The 14288-nt window shown below is 38.9% G+C and overlaps 1 protein-coding gene across 1 annotated transcript in view; it reads right to left on the bottom strand.

Moving 5' to 3' along the window:
- The window catches only part of MYO5A (myosin VA), a 158963-nt gene that overhangs the window by 46131 nt on the left and 98544 nt on the right, over positions 1–14288 (bottom strand). The window contains exons 16-22 of the mRNA XM_074327734.2: positions 13663–13760; positions 10330–10416; positions 10133–10241; positions 7636–7847; positions 6089–6245; positions 2568–2807; positions 1336–1584 (exon numbers count right to left, since the gene is read on the bottom strand). Coding sequence (XP_074183835.2) covers positions 1336–1584; positions 2568–2807; positions 6089–6245; positions 7636–7847; positions 10133–10241; positions 10330–10416; positions 13663–13760 — 1152 coding nt within the window. The remainder of the gene's footprint in view (positions 1–1335; positions 1585–2567; positions 2808–6088; positions 6246–7635; positions 7848–10132; positions 10242–10329; positions 10417–13662; positions 13761–14288) is intronic.

The following is a 14288-nucleotide window of genomic DNA, read 5'->3' on the forward strand; positions in this document are numbered from 1 at the left end:
ATCTGCTCATGTGCAATATTCTATCATACTAGAAAGGTATGAACTTGACTTTGAAGAGGAAAAGAGAATATTCCCACCAAGCTTAAATACTCAATAGATTCAGAGGAATCTGGAAAGCTTCTGTGGACTCAGGAAATGAGAGAGAGAGAGAGAGAGAGAGAGAGAGAGAGAGAGAGAGAGAGAGAGAGAGAGAGAGAGAGAGAGAGAGAGAGAGAGAAAGAGAAAGAGAGAGAGAAAGAGATCTTCAACCTCAAGAGTATTTCTTTGAATGCATATTTGAATTTTGACAGAATAAGCTTTCCATGTCAAAATAACATATATTAATGGCCCTGCTGTTTCCCTAGACAGCGCTCAGATCTACTAGAGATATAGGAGTAATTATTTTGTTCGGACCTGAATACCATGGAAGAATTGTAATTTTATTAGCTACACTATCCCACCTGAATTGCATCTAAGCTCCTTCTGAGCTTCTCACTCCGTATGTTGTGGTTAACATTCAAAAGTCAGCACAAAAACAGCACATTGGGATTCTTGCCCACGGTTACAACCAATAGAGTCAACCTGTTTTCATTTTAAAGACAGTCATCCTAGTGGAATCTCTGAAAATTACTTTTTTCCCAGTACGCCTTATGTTGAGGTGCTTTTATTTGGTTTAAACAATACATCTCATTGACGATTGAGAACCTTAATGTTTTTTTTCTGTGTTTAGTAAAGTTTTGACATAAGTTAATACAAATTTGTAGTGTGGAAGCACTGATCAATCGGTAAGGATTTTATTTTATTTTATTTTATTTTATTTTATTTTATTTTATTTTATTTTATTTTATTTTATTATTTTATTTTATTTTTTTGGTTCAATGTGCATAGCAGCTCTTGGCTACAATCAGTGCGCGGACATTTAGATTTCTCCTTCTTGGACCTCTTAGCACAGCCTTAATGCAGGTTTCCAGAATGGCCTCTAGCATCAGCTATTAACAGTTCATTGTTTGACTTGCTTCTTAATCGTGTTAACCCTACAGAAGAAAAAGGAATCTACACTCCATCCAGGACTATGCATTTAAAGAGGGACTTTGCCATTAATTATGTTCTTACAATACTGCCTTTCCTCTGTTCTCATTAGAGTCAAAAAGTTCTACTAAAAGACCTACATCTACTCATCCATAATGTGGAAGAAATGCTTGGGAAACACTAATAATGAACAGTAAAACAACTGAAATTTGTATTTCAGCTTTGATTGAAACCAACATTGAACGACAAGGGCCAGGTCAATATGACAGCACATTTCTTTTGTGAAAGGAGTAGATGGGGAGGGAGATGACATTAGTTCCTTCCTACCTGCTCAGTTTCTTGTTTGTATTTATCTGCACGTTCCTCAATGGATTTTTTCTCTGACCGAGTTTGTTCCAGATCTTTCCGGAGCTTGGCAATTTCTTCCTGCAGACTGAGGACCCGCCCAGTGGCAATCTTAGCTTCCTCCTCACTTAGCTGAAGACGCTCTAAGTCACTTCGTAGTTTCTCTGTCTCAGAGTTGTATATTCCTTCCAGATTGGTCAGTTTCTCCATGAGGCATTTGTAGTCTTTGTTCTTTAAACATACACATAAGTAACAATAAGTAAATATACACATCATCAAATGTATTTAGTGAGAAAACCATGCTTATTCATCATATTTGTGCTGTATCATCATAGCATTGATATAGTATCTGACCAAAATTCTAACCACAACATTTATAACACAATCAATACCCTCTTAGTGATACAAAGAGAGAACAGGCACCATTACTTCTGTTTACATCATGAGCAACATAGATATGATTTTCTCAGTCACAAGGTGAGTTGCCATCGTAAAGTTTTAATTTCCTGATTCATAATCCAGAAATAGGAAAATCTATACTTGCTTTTCAAAACAAATCGGTGTACTACTAAAAGCCCCGTGCTAGCCAAGCGATGCATAAGAAAGATAAAATGGCATTAAAATCACAAATTTTTGACAAATCTCTTTGTTTACTATCTCAAAACTCCTCCTCCCACTCAGAAAACCTTTCTGATGAACCCTATTTCATTCTGGTTTTCTTTGCCCTCCTTAACATCTATGCATTATTAAATCACCTTTATATCATTTGCATGCCCTAAAATATTACTTAGTAACTATCTCTAAGAAATCAAACTTTGATGTCTGCAAATAGACTGTAGATTCCTTGGAAGCAGGGACATCTTCCTGTTCCTTTCGCCCTCTCGGTCCTAAACAACCTGCAAAGGGAACATTGCACTACATGCAAATGGACGGTAATGGCGAAAGAGCTCTGTAAAGCATAAAGTACAATATGGCTCTCGGTCAATGTTTGGAGCACCAGTAAATCTGCTGTTTTCTCAGAAATAATTTCCTGCCTCAGTCCTTGTAATTGTAATATACCCTATGAGCTTGTCACTATTTCCACACTCATTACTGTCATTATTTCACTTTCTTGCTAAGACTGAAAGGTACAGTCAGGGGAGACGATGCTGCACGTAATCCCCGTGGGTTTCTGGAGGCGCGCTCCACTTTCAGAGTTCCTGTTTAAAACACACCTGCTCATCCACTTTGCGCTGCAACTGCATGATCTTGTTCTCCATGCCAATGTGCAGTTTCTTGTAGCGCTCCACGGAACGGGCCTCAATCTTGAGTTTTTTCAGCTCGCGCTTGGCCATCATCCGCCGGAAGCAGCACTGAAGGTAGATGATGGCATGCATGCTCCTCTTGTAGCGGGTACGAGCCAGCCAGCCCCGGACCCACTTCTGGATGACTACTGCTTTGTGCTCATAGAGTATCTGCAGAGAAGGGTAAGGGCAAGTAATGTCAGGCCCTGGACTAGACTCAGAGTTCAGTTCTATCAACCTATGCCTGTCAGGCTGAGAATCCATAAATCACCTAAAGGGAAAGACACAAAAGCTGAAGTACCAATGTATTATGTGGATTGTACATATCACAAGTATATGGAAGAACAAAATATTTTTAAAAGTGATTTAAAAAGACTTTAAAAGGTAATTAGAGATAGAGTATACACATAGAAGCTGTCTAAATAAAAGGTACCATATTACTAAAAGGCAAACAATCCTAGAAAGAAATAAAAAACCCACTAGGTTTCTTCCTGGAATATGATATCTGTTAGCAACAGGTGATCCTCTATAAAATGAACAGAATTTGGCACCCTGTGAATTATGTGCCACTAAAATAAAAGACTTACCCACCACCCTTACTGCTGATACCATCTCACTGTGTATTAGGTCTGTGCTTTAGGACACAGGGTATGGCTAGTAAGCTGGTTATAAAAGGCTAACAGTTGGAGTACAGCAAAGTGTATTACTGATTTACTGAATTTTTTTTTTTTTTTTTCCAGAAACAAACAAAAACATGACATTCTTGGTTGCCCAATTTGAGGAACACCATTCTAGTGAGGATTTCCCACTGTTCCTTCAAATATAGCAGGAATCCACCTATGGAATTCAAAGGTAGTGGGGATAAAGTTTTAAAAGGAAGACTAAAAGTAAGATGAAGTAAACCAATCTTAATTTTGATTTAATATTAAAAAAAAGTTACCCTAAACTTATAAGCAATTTATTTATAACTAAATGGTTGCCTTGCAAGATGAATTTGTCACTAACAACAATCAAGCAGAGACTGGGTAAATAATTTCAGGAATGATGGAGAAGAAATTCTTGAAATTAATAAAGCTTGAACTAGCAAAGCCTTCTAAGGTCCTCTAAGTCTATGATTTTATGAAGCAACTCTTGCATGATATGAATGATACTTAAATGTATGCATGTGATTAAGGACTTTTAGTGATTATTACAAATGGACACAACATATCCCTCATGAAACTTCCTAAATGTTAAAATCTCTGAAATCATCTATTCAAATAGATAGCAGTTTAATGAGATCATTAAAAGAACAGTTCCTATTTTTAGGTTATATGAGTATATCTGAGAAAAACAATGAAAAAAATGTGCCATTCTAGAGGATACATTTAGGAAATAAGTGGTTAAGTTTTCAGTCCTCAAATACAGGAGAAACATAGATGGAGACCTAGACAGTATCTTCAACTAAGTCCAGGCTGCCCCTTTGGGCTGTTTTCCTAACGCTAAGGCAGCCTTCAGTTTCCAGTTGGTGTGGTTACTGTGCCTCCTGCTGCAGGGAGGCTGGGCGTCCTGAGCTCTCCCTGAACATCGCATCCCTAGGGAACCCCTTGTTTTACCCAGATGACTAGTGACCAACTGGACAACACTCAGTGAAGGTAAATTGGAGGCTTTCAGACTTTAAAACTCAAGCAGCACACAGTGGCAAAGCTATTAATGCCCATTTTCCTATTCCATTTCCTTATCTCCATGTAGCTTCAGACATTGGTCCATTTCTATAATTTCAGTCAAATGGAAACAGTGTATAATTAGAGTTTCCATTCTCGTTTCATTTCCATCAGTGAGTCAGAGAAATTAAACAATATTCCTCTCCCTGTAAGACTCCCAAGCCCCATGAAGAGGAAGCTTGGACCGGAAACACTGCCAGAAGGAGCACTAATGGGGTGCTTTTGGCCTATACGTGATCTAGCTTCTAACCTGCCACCCCCACTGTGTCACCACAGTGGGAGCTAAGCTGCCAGAGACTGTTACTGCTAAACCAATGGCCTCAAAATCCAGTTCAGATGTTCCTGAGGAGAGTAGTGAGGGAAATGGAAGGGTAACCAGTTTCCTGTATCCAAAAGGTCAAGTTTAATAAGGATTTTCCCTCCCCTGAAAGCTCATGCTTGTGAAGAAAGAACACCAGACTATAAAGCCAGCTCGGGCAGAAAGACCTGCAGTAGCTGTCTACAAAATTTCTTCAAAACACAGCTATTAAACATGCTCATTCAAGCCTCATTAGCTTTCTATTTTTCTTTGTTGTCTAAACTTACTTCAAAATAAGGAAGTAAAATACATACATGAATAGAGGCTAGGTCACGCCCACATACTGCCTATGCTTAGACAGCTGTCCCTCAAAACACTCTATTGATGTTCCTTTTAACTATGGTGCCCCTAAAGCGCTGAGATCCAGACTGGATTTCCTAAAGGACAGACTCAAAATTGTGCCAAAATAAAAGAGAAAAACCTTTCATCAACAAGGTCATATATTATCAGAGGTGATGATTAAAATGAATCTGGTGATCCATTATCTAAAGTCATGTTGATTATTGCTAGATATAAAGATTATTTGTCAAAAAAAACTTCTAGAGAATCATATTGCAAGTTTATGTTAGTTTAACGACATTAATGTTATTTATTTCCTTTTCACCATGGTAAAATTATTCCAAGATGATTTCACTCTTGGAACAATCTTCTACCCATTAGTCATATATCCTACCTAGTCAAAGCCCATGACAACTGAATAAAGTCCCCCAAAGATATCAGATCCTAATCTCTGGAATCTGTAAATGATACTTTATTTGACAAAAGGATCTCTATAGATGTGATTAAGAATCTTGAGATGAGATTATACTGGCTTATCCTGGTGGGCCCTAAATCCACCACAAATATTCTCATAAGAGACAGACAAATGAAGCGAAGTTACACACAAAGAGAAGAGGATGATGTGAAGATGGAGGCAGAGATTAGAGTGACGTGGCCACAAACTCAAGATATACTGGTAGCCACCGGAAGCTGGAAGAGGTAAGGACCAGATTCTCTCCTAGAACTTCTGGAGAGAGTGCAGCTCTGCCGACACCCTGATTTTGGCCCAGTGACACTGGTTTTGGGGTTTTGGCCTCTAGAACTGTGAGAGAATAAGTTTCTGTTGTTTTAAGCAACCAAGTTGGTACTGTAATTTATTACAGCAGCCACAGGAAACTAATACACTAGCTTTTTTTCAAATTACATAGACAAGGGGAAGAAAAGGAGGTAAATTTTCTTTTTCTGTTGTCTGGTTAATAAATATATGTACTAATTTAAAAATATGCTTCAAATGTTGGTTGTCTCCATATGGTTCCTATGTCCATAGGAGCCCCTGTGGTGACTTTGTACAGATGTGGAATTTGATTTACTGTTAATAGAATGAATAAACAAAGTTGAAAATAATGGCTCACCTTGCGATACCTATTTCTGGCCAAGTAGCCTCGTAAATAAGACTGAAGAACAATCGTGGCAGTTCGCATGACCTTGTACCTCCTTCGGGCTATATGCATCCGCCAGTACTTCTGAATGGTAGTTGCTGCCCTGGTTCTGCGCAGGAACTTCGTGTAGCTGGCCAAAGGAAAGGGTCGTGCAGTTGTCAGTAATTGAAAAACCCAGGAATATATTTGGCAGAAATTTAAAGCACTAATATCTTTGGCATAACAAGTAGTACTTCCATGGTATCATGATAATAATATACATAGTAAATCAACATTTATATTTCTAATATTTATATAGCAATTTATATTTCCTTAAAATATGTTTGCATTCACTATCTCATTTGAGCCTTCCCTAACCCTGAACAGTAGGATGTCTCATATTACCTGATTTTACAATAAAGGAAGTAAAGCTCACAAAGGTTCATTCTTCCTAGAATAGTGCTCACCATCCCAGGCTATGTTCCCCTTTCATAGCAGACCAGCTGTACACAGCAAGCCCATACTTACTTATCACCAGTTTTCTTAGATCTACCCATTGTAGACCTAATGTGCAATATTTTCCCAAATATATCCATATGGGCAAAGTCTTTAGCATTGGTTCATTTCTACTGATATTTCTAAATTAAAATTATCCCTGTTAGGCCATATTTAGGCCAGGAACAGGAAACTTCCTATCTTAAAAGCCATCTTGTCTTGCTTTGTACCTTGTACCTGCCGGCTTGTGTGTGCCTTAGGCCTGGAGAAGCCACCTGGAATGTAGAAACCATCTTATCCTGTCCTGCTTTGTACTTTGTCTCCTAGGGGCTTGTGATCAGTGGGCCTGGGCAGACCTGGGCAGTCCAGACAGAGGCTTGGGGGCTAGGGTGGGATGACCCAAAACCCTTGGTTGCTAAAGACAATGAAACGAAAACCCCCTGAAGCACTGAAGAGGGAACAACCTCGTTTACCCCCTCCTATAAAAAAACTCCATACCCCTTTTTTGCTCCGGGAGGTTATGGTCTTTTCTAGCCTGACCTCCTGCAGTTCAAACACGCCAAATAAATTCTAATAGACCAATTTTGGTCTCCCACGACTCATTCCTCTGGCCGTGCCTAACAATCCTAATATGCAATCACACTGCAGTGTAGTTCTAGAAAGACCTGTTAATCACTCCTGAAAGCTCCTCAATGGAGCTTTCCTCAACTATTAACGAGCTCAAGTTCATGACTGTTTTAGTTTACAGATGATTTCTTCAAGCCCACATAAAAGTATAAAAACATAAAAAATACTGAGGACCCGAGTATGTAGTAATTAGTAAAATTTTTTTGGAGGATGAATCTGAATCATTCATAAGGGTGAATGAAACTTTATTTAACTGTTCTATGAATTAATTCGTTATTCCTTGAATCTAAGAAGAGGCGAGGTGTTGTCTTCTCAGGTAGGGTGACCACTGAGAACTGTCCTAGGATGGACAATGAATCAGATGAGCTCTCTAATCTCAGGAGCCAGGCGCTGCACTGGCCAGGTGCCAGGAGACTTACCATCGGGCCTGGTAGCCTCGCACGTATCGCTGCACAACGATGGCCGCCTTCCGCTTGCGCACGTACTTCTTTCGCAGCAGCCACCCTCGGATTGTCTTCTGGATCCGGATGCAGGCAGCCCTCAGCTTGTCTGCCCTCAATTTTTCTAGATAGGCCACTTGACCGGCACGAAAAAAGATCTTTGTCTTACCAAACTGGTATTTGTCCTTGTCCTATTTTTGGAAGAAATTGTACACTCAGAAGTAGAAATAATGACCATATAAGTGAAATTCTAAAAGAGAAAAAAAATATGTCTAAAAGCAGAATCAGTAAAGGGATGAATCTATGAGCTAAAACTTGGGCTACATCACAATGAACTAATGGAGCCATTTTTTTGATCCTATGCAAGTTGAGCAAATAGAAGGGATTTTAAGGAAAACTGCAGTGTAAGAGTTATTTTCCAGAATTATTCTACCTGGAATTATTATCTGAGGCCAAAACTTGGTTGTGGGTTATAGGCAGCTATTATTTGCTTGTTTGTATTTTAAATATCTCAGGGAAATGGAGATGCTGAACTCCCTCTGACTGACCCGGGCTGTAAGGATTACATCGGGCTGTATGCTCCATGAGAAAGCTGAAGGGACAAAAAAACCAGTATGAAGAATAAGGCAGGAAGTAATGCACACAAAGTAAAAGTTAAAAAACAAAAAACCTTGCTTATTCATATTAAGAGTTAAGTTTGTGCTATATCTTGGCTTTATCATCAGTATCTGAAAATAAACAAAACACTGTAAGTGTGTTTAAAATCCTTGCACAAATTTCAAAACTCCTTTTACAAAGATACAATCACTTATAGTGCTCATTTACTTTTGATTACAAGCAGAGTGGAACAGTAAACACCAATGTTTGATCTATTACATTCTGATCCACCTTATCTAGAAGCATGCAAGTTATTAACCATTTTCATAATAAGAGTGGAATTTATTTACAATAATCACCACTGTGATCTGAATATTGCTTTTCACTGTAGGCAGGTATCTCCTATCTTGTACATGAAGCCAGAAAATCAGAAATCTCCACGTATATCTACAACATCTAAAATTATTTGGATTTTAATGAAGTTTACATAGGAAGCCTAGCTGGAGATACAAAAAAGAACTAGAAAGTAGTTCCCTCTCCGTATTGCCCCGTCTCATCTTCCCTTGCTCTCCGCCACACCAGCCCTGCCCTCTGTCTTGTACCTCTGCCCTACAAAGTGGTCTGGGGCAGGAGGCCAGGTGTAGGACTGTCCCTGCTTTCTTCTCTACATTCCCATCTAAACCCAGGTTAGAAAGGAGTTGGGACAAACTCAAAAAGCACCAGATTCTTTTACACATTACTAATTAAGGGGTCTTAGCTCTTTCAAAGAAAAAAAGATTATTACTAAAAATAAATACTATGTTTAATTACTAGTAATCATGATTAACTACCCCAGAGTGAGGTAATCTATCCAAACTGGTGTCAAACAAGTGAAAATATATTTTTAAAAACATTTCATGAATCTTAAGTTCTCCATGACTGAGGGGTTCTCAAAGTATAGTCCAGCATCCGCATCCCCTGGGAACTTGTTAGAAACGCAAGTTGTTGGGCCCATCCCAGACCCACTGAATCAGAAATTCTGGGGGTGAGGCCCAGCAATCTGTGTTTCAAAAAGCCCTCCATGTGACGGACTCTAATGCATTCTAAAGTTTGAGAACACCTTTTCTTGGAATGCATGATTCCAAACACCAACCTACATTTCCTAAGCATTTTTCTACTGTCCCACATACACCAATCTTATACTGCAAAGAAACTACTGTTTTCTGAGCAAATTCTATGCTTTCCTACTTCTTTCCTATTAGGAGATTCCACCACGCTTCCTACTAGAATATTCTCTTTTCATTTTTACACAATCTTACCCATTCTTCAGGGCCTGATTCTATAATAAACATACATCTTCCATGAAATTGTTTTTCCTTCCCACAGCAGATGTGGTTTTGCCTTATTCTGATTTCTTGTCTCACTCACTCAGCATCTGATAGACACTAAGGTATATTATCTTTATCCTTAAAAATACATTAATTTCCAAGCTAGATTATGTTACCTGAGGACCAGACTTCTTGCTTAATCACACAGCATCTGGCCTGGTATCTTCCCTGAGTAAGTAGTAGGTAAAGTTTTCTTGCTAATGATTGAAATCTAACAAGAATATGCCTCGAGTCTGCATCCGAGCCTCACCACCTATTTCCTGATGGTGAACCACAATCCTCACTAGTCAGTGCTAACATCCTAAAAGTAGTCAGCCTTGGCCTCCAAGACGGGGAGCATGCCCCTTGATCCCCCTCACCCTTCCCCACCCCCACACCCGCCCCCACACCCCCACCCTCACCCACCCTGTGGATTTGTGCTATCTGGATGCTCCCAGGGCTTTCAAAGGTTACAATCACAAGGCCTTGCGCCATAATCTCTTCAGATACAGATAAGAGAAAATCTTTCTTACCACTATCAGTTTCTCTAACACATTCTTGCATGTTTGCTTTCTGTCACTCAGCACATCTTTTTGCTTCATTAGGACACGGTAGCGGCTGAAAAATTCTTGGTAAGTCCACCTATAAAAAGAAACTCACATCAGCATATTGAAAGACGTAGGAGTCTCTTCTGTTAGGACCCCTTGTATTTGAGAAACCCCACACTCACCGTGAGGGGAACCCTGCTGCACTGATTCGGATGGTTTCCAGGACACCGCATGCTCTCAGTTGCTGCACTGCCCTCTTCTCATCAAACCTACATGTGAAAATGAAAATCATTAATACACAAAGAAGCCTGGCTCACACCCCAAACTACTCTCCTCCGTCCAGAGATTAAATTATTCTGTAAACAGCCAAATAGATAAATTAGAAAAGAAAGCATTCCAAAAGTTGGGACAGTGATCAAAATGGTGAACTCCATGTGAGAGTGAGGAGGACACAATTAGCAGTAAAAATAAAGAACCATAAACATTACCTGCCATTCACACCACACACTCATAAGAAATGCCACTGAGCATTCACATTTTAAAAAACCCCAACTCCTCTGCACTTTGCCCACACTCATTACATGGCTTGGCTTCGCTAGACATTCTCACAATGCTTTAGCTCACTATACATAGCTCCCCTGGAATAAAGACAGGCCAGCTCTGGAGATTTCTCTAACAAGAAGGGCAAATTCAATATGCACTGTTCAGTTATTTAAAGAAAAAAATACATTGGTGTTCTAAAAGCTATTATTTCACTACAGACAGATGGCATCTTAATGTTAAACTGATCCTAAAAGAGGAAGTGGTAAGGCCTGCCTCTCGCTGGCTCATCACTCCTCTGACTCCCCACGTTAAGCTCTGAGCAACCTCTCCAAGCCTCTGCTATGCTCTTCTCAGGTGGTGCCGGAAGGTGGGCTGATGGGAGGCAATGGCCGCCAGGGAGAGTGGCCAGAGTGTGGCAGCTTCTTTCTGCTTCCCACTTCCTCCAGAAAGGGCTGCTTGGCAATGAGGAGGATATAACAGTCTTTTAGAACAGTGCTGCCAACTGAGGCAAAATCTTCAGAGGGCAAGACTGGCAATGGCACAGAGAAACAAGCACTCAAGCACTGTACAGTGGGAGTTGGAATTATTACAACCTTGGTAAATGTGTTTAATCTTTGACCCACAAATTCCACTTCTATAAATACATTATCCTAAGGAGGTACTCAGGCAAATATACAAAAATGTTGGGCAAAAGATGTTTATCACAGCATTATTGGAATAACATAAATGGCAGTTACTAGGAAGTCATTTAAATAAATGATGGTATACCTATACAATGGGATACTATGTAGCCATTAGAATGATGATGTGGATTTTTACTTACTAACATAAAAAGCATCCACAATTTATTAAGATAAAAGCAGATATAAAACAGCAATTACAGCATGAGCCCTTCCCTTTTATTAGTTTCTCTCTCTCTCTCTCTCTCTCTCTCTCTCTCTCACACACACACACACACACACACACACACACACACACACGGAGCAGGGAAGGAAGAAATATTGGCCAATATTGGCCAGTTAATACCAGTTATCTCTCTGGATACAATGAATGCTTTTTCATTTATTTTCATACTATTTTATATTTCCTGAAAATTGTTTTTACAGTGTGCATGCATTACTTTTAAAATTAGAAAAATATTTCCATTTTGAAAAAAAAGCTTCCTCTTCATACATGGTATTTGATGTAGTACAATATGTTTGGTAAAAGTAGATATTTCCTGATGGTTTCAACAGTTAAAAAGTAGCAGGGATAACTCTGAATGTTTTCCAAAGGAGCCTTATCCCACCCAGCTCTGGTTTTAACTAATGCCCAAATTAACAAAAGCCTAGAAATATCTTGAACTGAAATAAATTTAAAACAAAAACTAGAACTAGGAATGCTTGGTTAACCGCAACTTTTAAAATGTTCAGAAGGCCAACTGCTAATTTGTTCTCACATTCTCAAAGGGTACAAAAACTGAAAAAAATGCAACCAAAGCAATCTTGAGAAAGAAGAACAAAGCTGGATGCTCCCTGATTTCAAACACTACTATAAAACGACAGTAATTAAAACAGTATGGTACTGGCATAAAAACAGACATACAGAACAATGAAACAGAATGGAGAGCCCAGAAATAAACTCATGCATATATGGTCAATTAATTTATGACAAAGGAGCCAAGAATATACAATGGGGAAAGGACAGTCTCTTTAATATGTGGTGTTGGGAAAACTGGAAAGCCACATGCAAAAGAATGAAACTAGACCATTATCTTATACCACACTCAAAAATTAACTCAAAATGGATTAAGACTTGATCATAAGACCTAAATCCATAACATTCCTAGAAGAAAACACAGGTAAGGTCCCTGAGATAGATCTTAGCAATGATGTTTTGAATCTGGCACCAAAAGTAAAAGCAACAAAAGCAAAAATAAATAAGAGGGATTACATCAAACTAAAAGCTTACATCAAAGCTTCTGCACAGGAAAGGAAACCATTAACAAAAGGCACCCTACTGAATGGGAGAAAATATTTGCAAGTCATATATCCAATAAGAGGTTAATATCTAAAATAGATAAAGAACTCATACAACTGAACAGCAAAATAACAAACAATTTGATTTTTTAAATGGGCAGAAGATCTGAGTACATATTTTTCCAGAGAAGACATACAGATAGCCAACAGGTATGAGAAAAGATGTTCAAAATTATTAATCTTCAGGGAAATGAAAATCAAAACCTCAATGAGATATCACTTCACATCAGTCAAGGTGGCTATTATCAAAAGACAAGAAATAACCAGTGTTGGCCAGGATGTGGAGACGAGGGAACCCTTGTGCAGTGTTAGTGGGAATGTAAACTGGTGCAGCCACTATGGAAAACAGTTATGGAGATTCCTTAAAAAATTGAAAAATAGAACTCCCATAGAATCCAATAATTCCCCTTCTGGGTATTTATCTAAAGAAAACAAAAACACTAACCCAAAAAGATAAATGCACTCCCATGTTCAATGTAGTATTATTTACAATAGCCAAGGTATGGAAACAGCCCAAAGTGTCCAGTGATGGATGAATAGATAAAGAAATTGTGGTATACATAATGGAATATTCTTTAGCCATGAAAAAAAAAAAAAGACTGAAATCTTGCCATTTGCGACAACATGGATGGATGTTGAGGGCATGATGCTAAAAAAGTGAGAGAAAGACAAATACTATATGATCTCTCAGACGCTGAATGTAAAAACAAAACACACACACACAAACTCATAAATATAGAGAACAGATTGATGGTTGCAGAGGTGGGGGGTGGGGAATGGGAGAAATGGGTAAAGGAGGTCAAATGTAAAAAGAAAAAATTCTATTACCTACGTAGTACTTTCCCCTCTACAAGACATGAAGATGTACCCACCGATAGATATTTTCCTTCTATCGGTTTGGTAACCCTTATGAGATATGGACACTTTTAAATTCAGTAGTTGAGAAATGCTTACGTGAATGGGAACTTGAAGTCATTAGGCTTAATACAGCGCACATAGTGAGGGGTAGTGGCATTGAGGGTTTCCATAAGCAGGTGAAGGGAGTTTCGGAACTGCAAGAAAAAGAGCAAAAAGGGGCATCAAAGTTTTGTCCAAGTCAAAGATAATGTAAAACAACTAAAAATTTTTTTCCAGTGACACTAGTAGAGATGACTTTGCTACCTGTGGACCTGACCCATCCTCAGAAAGGGAGCTGCTACTAAACAAGAATGCTAGGGCTTTAGGTTATGATTTACTTAAACTCTACCATTCACATGTTTACTCTGCTAAATATCCATTTACTCTCTCCCACCCCTTTTTTCCACCCATCCCCTTTTTAATAGACTTTTTAGGTTCACAGCAAAACTGAAGAGAAGATACCGGGATTTCCCATACATCCCTTGTCCCCACACGGGCACAACCTTCCCCACCATCACCATCCCTCACCAGAGAGGAACATTTGTCACAACTGATGAACCTATGGGTACACTGACACATCAGAATCTTCCAAAGTCCATCGTTTACATTAGAGTTCACTCTTCCCACCCTCTTTTTAATACAGATATCCATAGCCTTGTATTGTGAACTCAGAATTTTGACTA

This window comes from Rhinolophus sinicus, chromosome 3 (genome assembly GCF_057876585.1).
Source record: "Rhinolophus sinicus isolate RSI-liver-muscle chromosome 3, RSI-T2T, whole genome shotgun sequence".
Taxonomy (NCBI): domain Eukaryota; kingdom Metazoa; phylum Chordata; class Mammalia; order Chiroptera; family Rhinolophidae; genus Rhinolophus; species Rhinolophus sinicus.